We start from the raw sequence: 14,157 nt of genomic DNA, 5'->3' as shown, positions 1-14,157 counted from the left end.
GCAAAGAGCAGTTCAACAAATGGTGTGGATCAACTGAGTATCAATGGAAAAAATGAATCTCGATTCTGCTTCACATGTGCAGAAAAATCAACTTTAGATGAATCACAGAATAAAACCTCAAAGAAAACACAGGAGAATGTCTTTAAGTCCTTGGAGTAAGCGAAGATTTCTTAAACAAGATACAAAAAGTACTAACCATAAAGGAAAAGATTGATAAACTGGACCACAATAAAATTATGAACTTCTAGGGCCAGTCCACTGGCATAGCGGTTAAGTTCGTGCACTCCACTTCAGTAGAACTCTCATATATAGTTGGTAAGAATGTAAACTGGTACAACCACTCCAGAAAATTATTTGGCAGTATCCATTAAAGTAAACATATGCCTCCCTCCTAGGAATACACCTAAGGGAACCTAATACCTATGTCCACCAAAATACATGTTTAAGAATATTCATAAGAGCTTTCTTCGTAATAGCCAAAAGTAGAAACAATCCAAATGTACATCAAATGTATATTTAGGAAAATAAATAACTAAATTGTGAATCTTTATACAATGGAACACTACAAGGCAATACAAAGAACAAACCACCCCTCATGCAACAACATGGGTTAATCTCAGCCATAATGTTGAACGAAAGAAGCCAGACACAATTTATTCCAATTTATTTAAGGTTAAAGAACAGGTAAAATTTACCTATGTTGACATAAGTCAGAACAGCAGTCACTTGTGTTAGGGGTGAGGTACCCATTACAAAGGGGGCACAGGGAAGCCATTTGGGGTACAGGAAATATTCTGTTTCTTAATCTGGATAGTGGTTTCACAGGTGTATACATATATAAAAATTGAGCTGTATACTTAAGATTTGTGCTCATTAAAAAAAATGAAAATATTAAGATAATTAACCTTGGAGAGAGGAAGGGGGAGGATCCAAGAGTTATTATTTCTTAGTAGTAACTAAGTGTTAACTATTATTCAATAGAGGAACCAGTGGAATATAACTAAAGATTATTGATAACTCTCACCATCAGATTAAGTCTTACCTTATCTGCTAAAAAGCAGTTTGGTCTCTGACTCTTCTGAGTTTCCAAAGATAATTTTTGTATCCTCAAGCCTTACAGAGTTGCCTGGCATATGTTAATAATAAATGTACTAAATGAATTAACAAGTATATGAACTTTGAAGTTACAGTTCATTTGTATCAGACCATTCTCATGTTAAAAGAAAGAAAAGAAACTCAAAAGAAGTGATTAAGAAAAGTTTTCAATCTTGTTGGCATTCACCAATCTGTGTCTACTCAGCACTCAGGACGCCATGGGCAATGCCAATCTTTCCTAAGAGTCAGAACTTTCCTCAAGATCTGACCTTGCTCTCTTTCGGACTCCTCCATTCGCTAAAGAGGAGAACGGCAATGTAATATTTTCCAGCATAATAGAGAATCTTAGCAATGTAAATTAGCATATTCGGTAATACTTAAGAATTGAGTAAATAGGCTGAACAATTCTGACAACAACGAAATTGTTTTTCTATCTGTTGAGACAACTTTTGGGAAGCCGATTCTAACAAACTAGTAACAAACCATAACAAAATTCTGTGAAGAAAGGTCTCTAGTTTCAGGGTAGCCCAAAATACGTTAGCAGAAAAACTAGGTTTTTAAAGCATAAAGTCAAAGTGTAGGAAACAACAGATTACTTCTAAACAAGCTGAAAATGTTTCCAGTGACAGCTACGCAGCTTACCTGTTCCAGCACATCCAACTTTAACTCGAGCTTGCTGAGAACCACGTCTCCACCCCATAGTGAAAGCTGTAGATCTGATGGCTTTAAGTTCTTGATGTAGCGATTCACGTAGCTCATTAAAATTGGAGTAACATACGACTCCAGCATCTTTTAAGGCGCAGAGGAGTCAAAGTCAGAAGCTGAAGGGGGTAAAGATAGAAATATTAGAAGTAATTGAGTCGGTGGTGCAGCGAAGGAAAAAACATTTCTCAGGAGGGGTTGAAGAGGCGGAAAAGCAACAGTCCCCACCAAAGCGGCCGCTCGCCTCCTCCCAGAAGCACAGAAAACTCAAGCGGATTCTCAGCTCCAGATACGACTTTCTCCTAGTACAACTCCCCTCAACTCGCCTGGCTACGAGTGGGAGGAAGAGGTGGTGATCTGAAGACAGCGGGTCCCCTGGAGTGGGAGAATGAAGCGAGCGGGCTCCCCTCTGGCCACCTCACCCCTTCACCAGCCTAGCCGCCCCACGAGGCCCTCGCCTCCCAGAACCCAGCCGGATCTACCACCATAAAACCAGAATCAGAAGCAGGCCGGCTCCCGGCTCCCGCCTCCCGCCGTACTGCATCTTCGACTGACACTCACGCCAAAGAGTACCGTGGCGTCCCCTCCACCTCCGGGTACCTGGCCCCCGCCCCAAGCAGCGGCGCAGCTCCTGTACACTTCCGGGTGCGCCTCACTCGGTGCTCAAAACAAACTGTCCCTCCACCGCCACCACTCGACTCCACAGCAAGGAGTTCTGCGGCTGGAGAAGCCACTCGGGGCCCCTTAGATCTAGGAGGAGACCTCTTAGGCCTGGCTAGCCTGCGTCTCCGCTCGACCCCACCGGTAGTTAGGACAAAGCTCTAGGAAGTGCCTCGGAGAGGTGGGCGGACCGGTAAAGTGGGGACACCGCAGATCCGGAAGTGGCGCTGTGGAGAGAGAGTGCCTGCGGGTGGAGAAAGGTCCAGTCGGGTGGAAAGCACCGAGGGCCCCAGGTGCAATGAGGAGGAAGAAAGAAGGTCCTAATATTTAAACGCCTGAAAAACAAGTGGTTATTGTTTTTCTTGGGAAATGGAAGGCCTGGAAAGCGGAACTTGGGTTCAGTGGGCCGGGCAATAGCAATAAGGCGGCAGGTAGGAGAAGCGAGGGGTGGGAGCAGGGGGCAGACTTTAGATTTAGATCCGAGGTTCGCTTGCTGGAGGAAGGCTGAATGTGGAAAGAGAAATTGAAGGGATTAGCATGTGTCTTTTAGGGGGATGCGTTTTGACCAAACTTGTGGTCAGCCTCTCGCGTTATTTTACTTTGGCGAAGCAGTGGTTAAGTATTCCCAAGTATACTGATGCCAAATGGGGAAGGAATGGTGAAAGAGAAGATGGTGGAGAACCATTGGATTACAGTCTGATAGGGGATTTCAGAAAAGCGACAGGTATATTGGAAGAAGGAAATGACACTCCTAGAGACAAAGTGAAAAATAGCTGCTAAGGAATGAATTTAGAGTTTTAAGAGTCAGTGTTGGTTTTCTTAGGCTGACATTAATGTATAAAATATTTCCTTTTCTTTTAGTAAATTGCAACCAAAGTCAAGAAACTCAAGCTCCTAATTTCGGGAAAATATACACTGGGTTTAAAGGAATAGCATAGGACATGCTGCCTAATTTTTGACCAGTATCTCTTATTTTTGGTAACCTCTGAAGAAAACACCTACTACTTCGTTTTGAAAATAGACTTTCCTTGTGAAGCTATTAAAATGCTCACTCACGGAGTAAGTTGCATTTAATTGAAAATGCTTCATAAATTCCTAAACCTCTTTCCTGGAATTCAAGTCATGATTTCTTGAAAGAGTTTTAGAAAATGTGATAGAAAAGAAGCATAAGTGAGGATGCCAAGGTGTTTAGATTTATTTCGGTAATGAAAACAATAACTAAATGCCCTCCCCCCACCCCCACATCCCCACCCCCGCAAAAACAAAGAAACAGAAGCAGGGGCAAGGTAAGGTTTCCCGCGTTCTAGTTTGGAGGCCGGGTTCACGGGTTCAGATCCCTGGCACGGATTCACTCCACTCATTGGCCATGCTATGGAAGCATCCTACATAGAAAAAATAGAAGAGGATTGGCACAGATGTTAGCTCAGGGCTAATCTTCCTCAAGTAAAAAAAAGAAGATTGGCAATGGATGTTAGCTCAGGAAGAATCTTCCTCACCAAAAAGAATAAAAATGAATAAAAAATAAAAAAGAGAGAAGCAGCTTATTGCTAAATCAGAGCAACTGTCCCCTCACAAAAAAAGCCTTAATGAATAAACCAAGTAATTTGGGTGTTATGAAAATCTACTAAATTGCCCAAGTAAATTAAGTAATTTCTTAGTTATCTGCTTCATCGGAAAAGCAAACAGGTTGAAGCTATGACTCAGAAGATTTAATTCATGTAAGAGAATGATTCCTCTAATTGTATGAAAGCTTTAGGTGGTCTAGAACAGGAGCCCCTAGTCTTGCTATTTTTCTAGAAAAAGAAAAAGGGCCTAGTCTTATTTGTGTGGCAATTTAATAAGAACAGTGTATTAAGATAAATTAGGCAGATATCTAAAATAAACAGATTTTTTACTATGATTTATAAACAAAATAATCATAGAATGCTAAACATTTTTTGCTCTAGTATGCCATTTTTCTTGTGGAGCTGACAAAACAATTGCCAAATTTCTGCCTTAGGAAAATTATTTTGGCACTGGTTTGTTTGGTTTTAAGAGTCAAAAAATAGTGATTTTTAGTGTGTTCTTTTGTGCCCTGTTCTATAAGCAGTCAAGATAAATTTAATTCCTTTTCACTGTTTCATTCATTGCTTATGGTTTTTTTAATGTCAAATGAGTGGCCTTTTCCAAATCTCCTACTTTTATATGTCTTTTTATTATAAGATTTTTACCCCCCAAAAAACAATTTTAACCTTCTCAAGGAGTCTTTGAGACAGGTTGGTTATATAGGCAATAGTTCTTCAGAGTCAGGTGAAGTTTTTTGCTTTTCTTTGTTAATAAAGTTTATTTAGAGCAGTGTAGGTTCACAGCAAAATTGAGCTGAAAGTGCAGAGTTCCCATAAACTCTGTCTCCACACACACACACACACACACACACCCTTCCCCATTATTAACATCTCCCACCACAGTGGCACATGTATTATTATTGATGAACCTACATTAACACATCATTATCACCCAAAGCCCATAGTTTACATTAGGGTTCACTCTTGGTGTTGTACATTCTGTGGATTTTGACAAATACGTAATGACATACATCCACCATATACAGAATCGTGTCACTGCCCTAAATATCTTCTATGCATATTCATCCCTCCTTCCCTACCTCCACCCTCTGGCAACTACTGAACTTTTTACTGTCTCCATAGTTTTGCCTTTTGCAGAATGTCATAGAGTTGGAATCACATGGTGTATAGCCTTTTGAAATTGGCTTCTTTCACTTAGTAATATGCACTTAAGTTTCCTCCATGTCTTTTCATGGATTGATAGTTCTTTTCTTTTTAGCACTGAATAAAATTCCATTCTATGGATGTACCACAGTTTGTCCATTCACCTATTTGACGGACATCTTGGTTGATTCCAAGTTTGGACAATTATAAATAAAGCTGCTATAAATATCCACGTGCAGGTTTTTGTATGGACATAAATTTTCATCTCATTTGGGTAAATACCAAGGAGCGCAACTGCTGAATCTTAAGGTAAGAGAATGTGTAGTTTTGTAGCAAACCACCAAACTGTCTTCCAAAATGGCTGTACCATTTTGCATTGCCACAAGCAATGAAGGAGAGTTCCTTTTGCTCCTTATCCTTGCCAGCATTTTGTGTTGTCAGTGTTCCAGATTTTGGCCATTCTAATAGATTTGTACTAGTATCTCATTGTTGTTTTAATTTGCAATTCTCTAATGACATATGACGTTGAACATCTTTTCATATACTTACTTGCCAGCTGTCTATCTTCTTTGGTATGTTGTCTATTCACATGTTTTGCCCATATTATAATCAGGTTGTTCATTTTCTTACTGTTGAGTGCTGAGTTCTTTGTATGTTTTGTATAAAAGTGTTTTATCAGATGTGTGTTTTGCAAATATTTTCTCTTAGTCTAGTTTGTCTTCTCATTCTCTTGAGATTGTCTTTTGCAAAGCAGAAGTTTTTAATTTTAATGAAGTCCAGCTTATCAATTGTTTTTTCATAGATCATGTCTTTTGTATCTAAAAAAAGTCTTCACCCTAACCAAGGTCATCTAGGTTTTCTCCTGTTATCTTCTAGGAGTTTTATCATTTTGTGTTTTACATTTAGGTCTATAATGCATTTTGAGTTAATTTTTGTGAAGGGTCTAAGGTTTGTGCCTAGATTAGTTTTTTTTTTTTTTTTTGCATGTGGATGTCCAGTTACTCAGCACCATTTGTTGAAAAGATTATCTTTGCTCCATTGTATTGCCCTTTTTTCTTTATCAAAGATCAATTGACTATATTTATATGCATCTGTTTCTCCTAGCAGTTCTATTAGTTTTTGCCTTATATAGTTTACTGTTTTATTGTTAGGTGTGTATACGCATTAAGATTTGTTGTCTTCTCAGAGAATTGACTACTTTATCATTATGTAATGCCCTTTTTTATCCTGGTAATTTTCCTTGCTTTGAAGTCTGCTCTGTCTGAAATTAATATAGCTGCTCCTACTTTCTTTGGTTAGTGTTAGCATGGTATATTTTTCTCCATTCATTTACTTTTTTTTTCTGGTGAGGAAGGTTAGCCCTGAGCTAACATCCACTGCCAGTCCTCGTTTTTGCTGAGAAAGATTGGTCCTGAGCTAACATCTGTGGCTATCCTCCTCCATTTTATATATGGGACGCCTGCCACAGCATGGCTTGATAAGCAATGTGGAGGTCCACACCCAGGATCCGAACCTGTGAACCCCAGGCCACTGAAGTGGAGTGCGCAAACTTAACCACTACACCATTGGGCCGGCCCCATCCATCCATTTACTTTTAATCTATATGTATCTATATATTTAAAATGGGTTTCTTATAGACAACATACAGTTGGGTCTTGTTTTCTGATCCACAATAGAGGGGCGTGGAGTTGGATATTCCTTTCCCCCTTGTGGAAGGCCAAAGGGAGTTGGACTTGTGTATTTCTCCTCCCCAAGGTAGATTAGGCTCTGGTAAAATACCTTCTCTTAAGGACAGGTCTTGTTAAGAAGAACAAATTACTCTGATTATTTCAAAATGGCTCCTTTTCCTCTCCCTCTTCCAGAAACACAAGGGAATCTTTCTCTGGTATTCACTGTGAGGACCTAGTAAAGGTCCTAGAAATAAAACTCACAAAAATATGGGGAACTCCCTCTGCCTGGGTCCCCCTGGAGTTTTTAACTCTCAGACTTGTCCACACTGAGCCTTCAGCAATTTGTCAGTTAAAAATTTATGTTTTCCTACCCTGACATTGGTTCCTAGGAGATTTCTGCTCATGGGTTTCTGCTGTGGTAAGTTGTGATTCTCTTTTTTCACCTGTCTCTCCAATTTGGGGAGCAGTGTTTTGCCCTGTGATCTCACTTCTCTGATGGACTTAAGAAGAGCTGATATTTCAGTTTGTTCAGCTTTTTACTTGTTGTTAAGACAGAGTGGCAACTTCCAAGCTACTTATATACTAGACCAGAAACCAAAAGTCTCAGGTGAAGTTTGTAGATACTTGAGTGGTGTTTAAAAGATTGATGAAGCTAGAGAAAGACTCCTTTAATTTATTTTTTTATTAATGTGTAGTGTATGTGACATCTTCAAATACAGGGACTTGTATTCCTAGCACCTTGTGTATCGTGTGTTTCTTAATAGTTTGTGGCAGTGATTGACTTTAACAATTATTCAATAAATCTGTTTTCCTTTTCTTCTTGTGAACATGGTTAAATTATTATTCAGGTTCTCTGACAGTCAGGGATTGTCAAGTAACTGCATTCTGACCACCTGAATGTGGATAGATGTGATTTAGTTACAGGCCTGGCTCATAAAAGGCTTCCACACAACAGCCTTACTCTTTCCCCCATCACCAAGCTAGAGAAATAGAATGCAACAGAGGACTCCAAGGTCCAAGGGGATGCCAAGGACAAAGAAATAGGAGACTGAGTCTTTGAATTACTGCCTGGAGGAACACAAACTGCTGATTAGTAATATCCTTTAGAATTTTGCATGATTGAAAAACAAACTGTTTACATCATTGAGATTCAGGGGTTTATCTGTTACAGCAGGAAGTGTTAATTTAACTAACACATAGGTAAATAGATAATAGACATGAGCTGAACTTAATCTATTCAACTTTGTTATATTAGGAACATTGAAATTGTAACTTGGTTTACTCATTATATTATCATTCTTTGATTAAATTTTAAAATTTTATTGATTAAATTTTAATAGAACTTAGCTAGACGATCACTGAATTACTCATTGAATACTCTTTACATGTTATACCTCATATCTTTTATGACAAAAGGTATGGCAAGATGAGGAAGCTCAGACATGGAAAGGTTAAGTGAAGGTTAAGGTTAAGTATGACCTATAGTCACAGCTAATCAACCCAATGCTTATGACTTCAAGTCTCCATTTTCCCCCTTTTGAGAAGGAAAAAAGAAACAGAAAAGAAAAAACCATTAATTACTATAATAATAGAACAACAAAGGAAGTTTTCTGTGTTTAGAGTAATACATATAAAGGAGCTGCACGAAACACTGACTAGCTTCCTAAAGAGTTACAGCACATAAAGATTTTTAATGTAGCCTCAGAGTTAACTGTAAATAAGTCTCTGTAAAGTCATAAAGGTGTTATCTCACTATGAAAGCTGGGCACAGCGTAGTTGTAAGAAGTCCAATTGGTAGGATATCAATAATAATTATGGTTGCTAAAAGTTATTTAAATATATTAGTTTCGTATTCTGAATTTATTCATTAAATCAGACACTTTTTGAGTGCCCACTATGTGGTATACACCATGCTAAACAGCTTCTTTCTACATGGAAGAAGCTTCCTACATGGAAGAAGCTCAGTTTCCTTGGGATCACAGATATAAATGACTAATTAAAATATTGTGTGATTGAGTGAAATATGTACAAAGTGCGGTGGGACATGAAAAAAATCATTTAGAACTATGTGAGAAAATCAGTCAAGGCCCAAGAGGGGAGTTACCAGCTACAGATAATTTCTAACGTTACCTCCTACTAAAGTGCTGTGATTCTCCAGAATGTCAGACTAGGAGAACTAGGCAGAGTTTAACTTCTACCCAACTGCAAAACAATGTACTTTTTCCATTGACTTAAGTCTTTCAAAGGAAATCAGGACCTCCTTTTTTGTAATTCTCACTAAAATAAATGGATGCTAACACAAGTGGAATGCCCTGGTTTAAGACCCCATCTGGAGACAGAAACAGTCCTACAAGCCTCTACTAGATAAAAATAAATTGGAGGGATAGGCAGGTACACCAATGGGACTGAATAGAGAGCCCAGAAATAAACCTCCTCATTTATGGAATCTTAATATATGACAGAAGTAGCATTACAAATCAGTGGGAAAGGGTTTGCATATATCAATAATTAGCACTGGGACAATTAATATCCATATGGAAGAAAATTAAAATTAGATTCCTACCTCAGACCTAGGAAGGAATCCAAGTTTTATAGGGCCTGAAATTTATAATTTGAGGATACCTATTTAAGAAAAACAAAACATTTTACATTTGCAAAATTTTATAAAAACATACAACCCATATTGAACACATTACTTGGGCTTCTCCCAAGGCCTTAGAAATGGTTTGTGAAAGTACTGGTCCCTGCCGCTTAAACTTGATTAGGTTCCTGGTGAATCTACCTCTGTTCACAACCACTACAAAAATAAATTCCAGTTGGATTAAAAACTAAAAGTGAGAACGAGAATTTTTTAATTTATAGAAAATTTATAGGAGAAAAATTGTTATTCCTTAGACAGAAAGGATTTTTTAAATAAGACAAAAATACATAAAGAGGACAAACTATAAAGGAAAAGTTTAATAAGTCTTATACATTAAAATTAAAGAAGTTGTTTATCAAAGAACATGCTGAAGTAAAATACAAGCCACAGACTGGGTGAAAATATTTGCGATATATCTTAGTTGACAAAAGGTTAGAACACGGATTTTATAATGAACTATAAATTAATGAGTTAAAGACAATCCAATAGAAAAATGGGCAGTTCATAAGAGAGGGAACCCAAATATCTAACAATCACAAGAAAACATTCTTCACTAATATTTAGAGGAATGCAATTTAAAACAACGACTTGCTATTTCTTACCCATCAGATTAAAAACATTTTTAATGTGTGATGTCAATGATATGGAATGATTGGAACTAGTATACTGGTAGTGAAAACTCCACATGGAGAGGAATCTAGCAATATCAAGCGTAGTTGAAGATAAATATACTCTAGCAATTCCACTCATAAGTATAAAGTCCCGCATATGTGCACAAGGAGACATGTTTAACAGTATTTTGCAGCATTGTTTGTGGGAATAAAACAGTAGAAACAATTGAAATATCAACAGGAGAAATGGTTAAACTGTGGTGTATTCATATAATGAAATGTTATAGTAATAAAACTGAATGAGTTAGAACTATGACTTTCAAATGTTTTACCGACAGTTAGAAATATAGTTTATACCATGGCTCGATATTCATAGAGAGAGAGATCCCTCACAAAACTATACTTAAATTGAGTACATGTGATATATTCTATTTTCTCTGTTATTCTTTTTCTTTTTTTTTCTAAAGTAGTTCACGACCTACCAAATTGACACTATGAGCTACTAATGGTTTGCAATTCACCGTCTGAAAAAACACTCAACAAAGTTACACATTTACCAACATTAATAAATCTGAAAAACATAATATTGAGAAAAAATAAGTAACAGAGTAAATATAGCATATCATATATATATATAGTGTGTGTGTATATATATACACATATATATATATACACATATATATATATACACACACCCACAAGCATCACTTAATAACAGGGATACATTCTGAGAAATGCGTTGTTAGGAGATTTCATTGTTATGCAAACATCATAGAGTGTACTTACACAAACCTAGATGGTACAGCCTACTACATACCTAGGGTATACGGTACTAATGTTATAGGACCACCGTCATATATGCAGTCCATCATTGACTGAAATGTCATTATGTGGCACATGATTGTACATGCATATACATATGTACATATTATATGCCATTCCAAGAAATGCTATATATTGTGATAGCCACATATATATTTAGCAATAGTATTAAATACTTTCATGACAAAGATAAACACCAAATTCAGGATAGTAATTATCTCTGAAGAAGAAGAAATAAAAGAATAAAACAGAGGAAGGGAATACAGGGTACTTCAACTATATCTGTAATGTTTTATTTCTTATAAAATAAGGCAAAATATTAATATTTGATAGAGTTAGGTGGTGGGTAAATAGGTGCTTTGTGTTTTTATATATGTACAAAATACTTGATAACAAAAAATTAATCAATTAGACCAATATTTCTCAACTTTGTATCACACCTTCAAGGAATCATAAATCCCACTTTTTCCAAGAAGTCATTTATGTATTTATAGACATTTTATTATCTTAATCATTTATGGTAAGTTTTAAAGACAGAAAGTTTTAGTCATATTTTAGGGGGTATCTTAAGGATCTTTTTGTTCTCCTATTTTCCCAGGCTATATTAATAGTGATACTAAATAGTGGGCTGAATTGTGCCCCAGCGAAAGATAAGGCCACATCCTAATCCAGAGAACCTGTGGCTATTACCTTATAAGGTAAAAGATTGAAAACTACCTTAAATGGCAAAATATGTGATTAAGAATTTTCAGAGGAAGAGCCTCTCCTGGATTTTCTAGGTGGACCCTAAATCCAGTGACAAGTGTTCTTATAAGAGTGAGACGAAGGAAGATAACAGACAGAAAAGGAGGAGGCAGTGTGACCACAGAGGCAGAGACTGGAGTGATGCAGCTATGAGTCAAGAAATGCCAAGAGCCTCCAGAAGCTGGAAGAGGCAGAAACTGATTCCTCCTCTACAGCCTCCAGAGGGACTGCAGCCCTGCTGACGCCTTGATTTCAGAATTCTGGCCTCCAAAACTACAGGAGAATAAATTTTGTTGTTTTAAGCCACCCAGTTTGTAGTAATTTGTTACAGCAGCCACAGGAAACTAATACACCAGGTCAGATTGGCAGGGGAGATATTCTTCACGTAACATGAAGATTAACCCTGAGCTAGCAGAAGAACATGAATTAAGATCCTTATCTTGAATGGCCAAAAGACTTAAGACAGAAACCCAATGGGGACTCTTTTACAGAGAGAGTCTAGATATCTCTCCATGAGGTCAGGATTTTATGATAACTGAATAATTGAAACATTTCTTTACCTGGGGTGGACCCGATACTTTAGGAAAAAAACTGAGGGGAAATAGATTTGGTGTGATAATTTTATAGGAAACCAGAAACCTGGTTAGGGGGATGAGGGCTGAAAACTTTTCTTTCCTAAGTCAGCAACATCAGAAACATTCTTAAAATCTTCTGTGCAGATTTCTTTGTTGGTTGCAGTGGTTTTAAAATATGTCCACAAATTCTTTAATAGTACCCCTTTTAAAAGGTGGAGCCTAATTCCCCTCCCTTTGAGTATGGGTTGTATTTAGTGACTCACTTTTAAAAAAAAAGCAAGGAGGCAAAAGGGACAATGTGCGACATCTGAAATATGACATAAAAGGCATTGTGACTTCTTCCATCCTCTTTCACTTGGGTTATTCTCTCTAAGAGAAGCCAGCTGCCATGGCAAGAGAATACTCAAGCTACACTAGGGAAAAGTCCACATGGCAAGAAACAGACCTTCTGTCAACAGCAAGGAAGGGACTGGGCTTATCTGTCAACAGTCAGCCTTAAGATGACAGCAGGCCCTGGCTGACATTTTAACTGCAACCTCATGAGAGACCCTGAGCCAGAACCAGCCAGCTAAGCTGCTCCTGGATTCCTAAACCATAGGAGAAATCATGAGAGAATAAATATTTATTATTTTATACTGCTAGATTTGGAGGCAATTTCTTACACAATAGATAACTAATACATTTATGCACCTTCCAAATAAAGTGCCATTTTTGTTCAGGATGGCTTAATATAATGAATATCCCAATTATCCCATAAAGCACTAGAAGTTGTTATGTAATAAATAATTCATAATATCACTATTGTCACATAGTGAGCTTAATAATAATGTTATTTGTTGAGTATTTAACATGTACTGTGAATTTTAGTGAGAAAACTTAGACAGCCTTTGAGTACCATGCCTAATACCACATAGCTGTTAAGAGGAATAGCCAGTGTTTGAATCTATGTCTCTCTGAATACACATCCCATGCTCTTAACTATTATTCTCTTACTCTGCAAGACCTTCAAATTTTTGAAAACTTCTATCTGCATTTAGTCCTTTCATTTCTAGACTATCTCAAGTTCTTCACTCTTCCTTTCTCAGTCTCTTACTATCCTAATCTACTTCCTCTGAATGCACTTAAGATTGACAATGTTCCACTTAACATTTAGTCCCTAGAATTGAAAGTAATACGGTGATATGATCAGTACAAGTACCATAAGATTATTACTTCTCATTATCTACAAAATCTATTCATAAATGAAGCCAGAGTTCATTAGCTACATCACACCCTTAACTTGTATTAAGAATACGATCAACTAAAACTTGCAAGTCTTCCACATGAACTATGGCCATATGAAAGTTTCCTTCTTTGTCTACATGGAAACTTTTAATTTAATAAAGACACTGCTAAGAAAATGTAAATGCAACCACAAACTGAAATACTTTTAATACATGTATCCTACAAAGGAGTTTTATCCAGAATATATTGAGAACTCCCACCCCTCAGTCTCAATAATAATGAAAAACAGGAGCTGGCCCCATGGCTGAGTGGTTAAAGGTCTGTGCTCTTGGCTTCAGCAGCCCAGATTCACAGGTTTGGATCCCAGGTGTGGACTTGCTCTGCTCATCACCCATGCTGTGGAGGCATCCCACAAACAAAATGGAGGAAGATTGGCACAGATGTTAGCTCAGGGCTAATCTTCTGCAAGCAAAAGAAAAAGGAAGATTGGCAATGAATGTTAGCTCAGGGCAAAACTTCCTCACCAAAACAATAATTAAATAATGAAAAACAAAAACCAATTTAAAAATGGGCAAAAGATTTGAACATGTACTTCACCAAAGAAGATTATGGATAGCAAATTAGCACATGAAAAGATGCTCAACATCATTAATCATTAGTAAAATGCAGTATAAAACTACAATGAGATACCACTATACACACACT

General features: G+C 37.3%; 1 protein-coding gene and 1 long non-coding RNA gene across 18 annotated transcripts in view; one reads left to right on the top strand and one right to left on the bottom strand.

The window, feature by feature from the left end:
* VPS13B (vacuolar protein sorting 13 homolog B) overlaps positions 1 to 2,627 on the bottom strand; it is a 781,052-nt gene extending 778,425 nt beyond the window's left edge. For 10 of the 15 annotated variants that reach the window (XR_011493286.1, XR_011493288.1, XM_044743909.2 and 7 more), the window contains exons 1-2: positions 2,359 to 2,627; positions 1,738 to 1,916 (exon numbers count right to left, since the gene is read on the bottom strand). Coding sequence is in view for 12 of the 15 variants with exons in the window: in XM_044743909.2 (XP_044599844.2) it covers positions 1,738 to 1,884 (147 nt within the window). In the remaining 3 variants the exon portion in view is untranslated. Of the gene's footprint in view, positions 1 to 1,737; positions 1,917 to 2,025 lie in introns of all 15 variants that reach the window. The other 5 variants (XR_011493289.1, XM_070481390.1, XM_044743904.2 and 2 more) reach the window with 5 other exon arrangements.
* Positions 2,628 to 2,668: 41 nt separating this feature from the next.
* Positions 2,669 to 11,964, top strand: LOC106827001 (uncharacterized). 3 transcript variants are annotated; one of them, XR_011493290.1, is made up of 4 exons: positions 2,669 to 2,888; positions 3,319 to 3,516; positions 5,281 to 5,474; positions 11,689 to 11,962. It is a non-coding gene; the product is annotated as an uncharacterized lncRNA (long non-coding RNA). The 3 variants fall into 3 exon arrangements; XR_011493291.1 differs by lacking the exon at positions 5,281 to 5,474 and adding an exon at positions 11,508 to 11,607 and having other exon boundaries at positions 2,681 to 2,888; positions 11,689 to 11,958; XR_011493292.1 differs by lacking the exon at positions 5,281 to 5,474 and having other exon boundaries at positions 2,681 to 2,888; positions 11,689 to 11,964.
* Positions 11,965 to 14,157: the final 2,193 nt, after the last annotated feature.

Source organism: Equus asinus, chromosome 12 (genome assembly GCF_041296235.1).
Source record: "Equus asinus isolate D_3611 breed Donkey chromosome 12, EquAss-T2T_v2, whole genome shotgun sequence".
In the NCBI taxonomy this organism is placed as follows: domain Eukaryota; kingdom Metazoa; phylum Chordata; class Mammalia; order Perissodactyla; family Equidae; genus Equus; species Equus asinus.
This window is presented reverse-complemented; position numbering and strand designations above follow the sequence as displayed.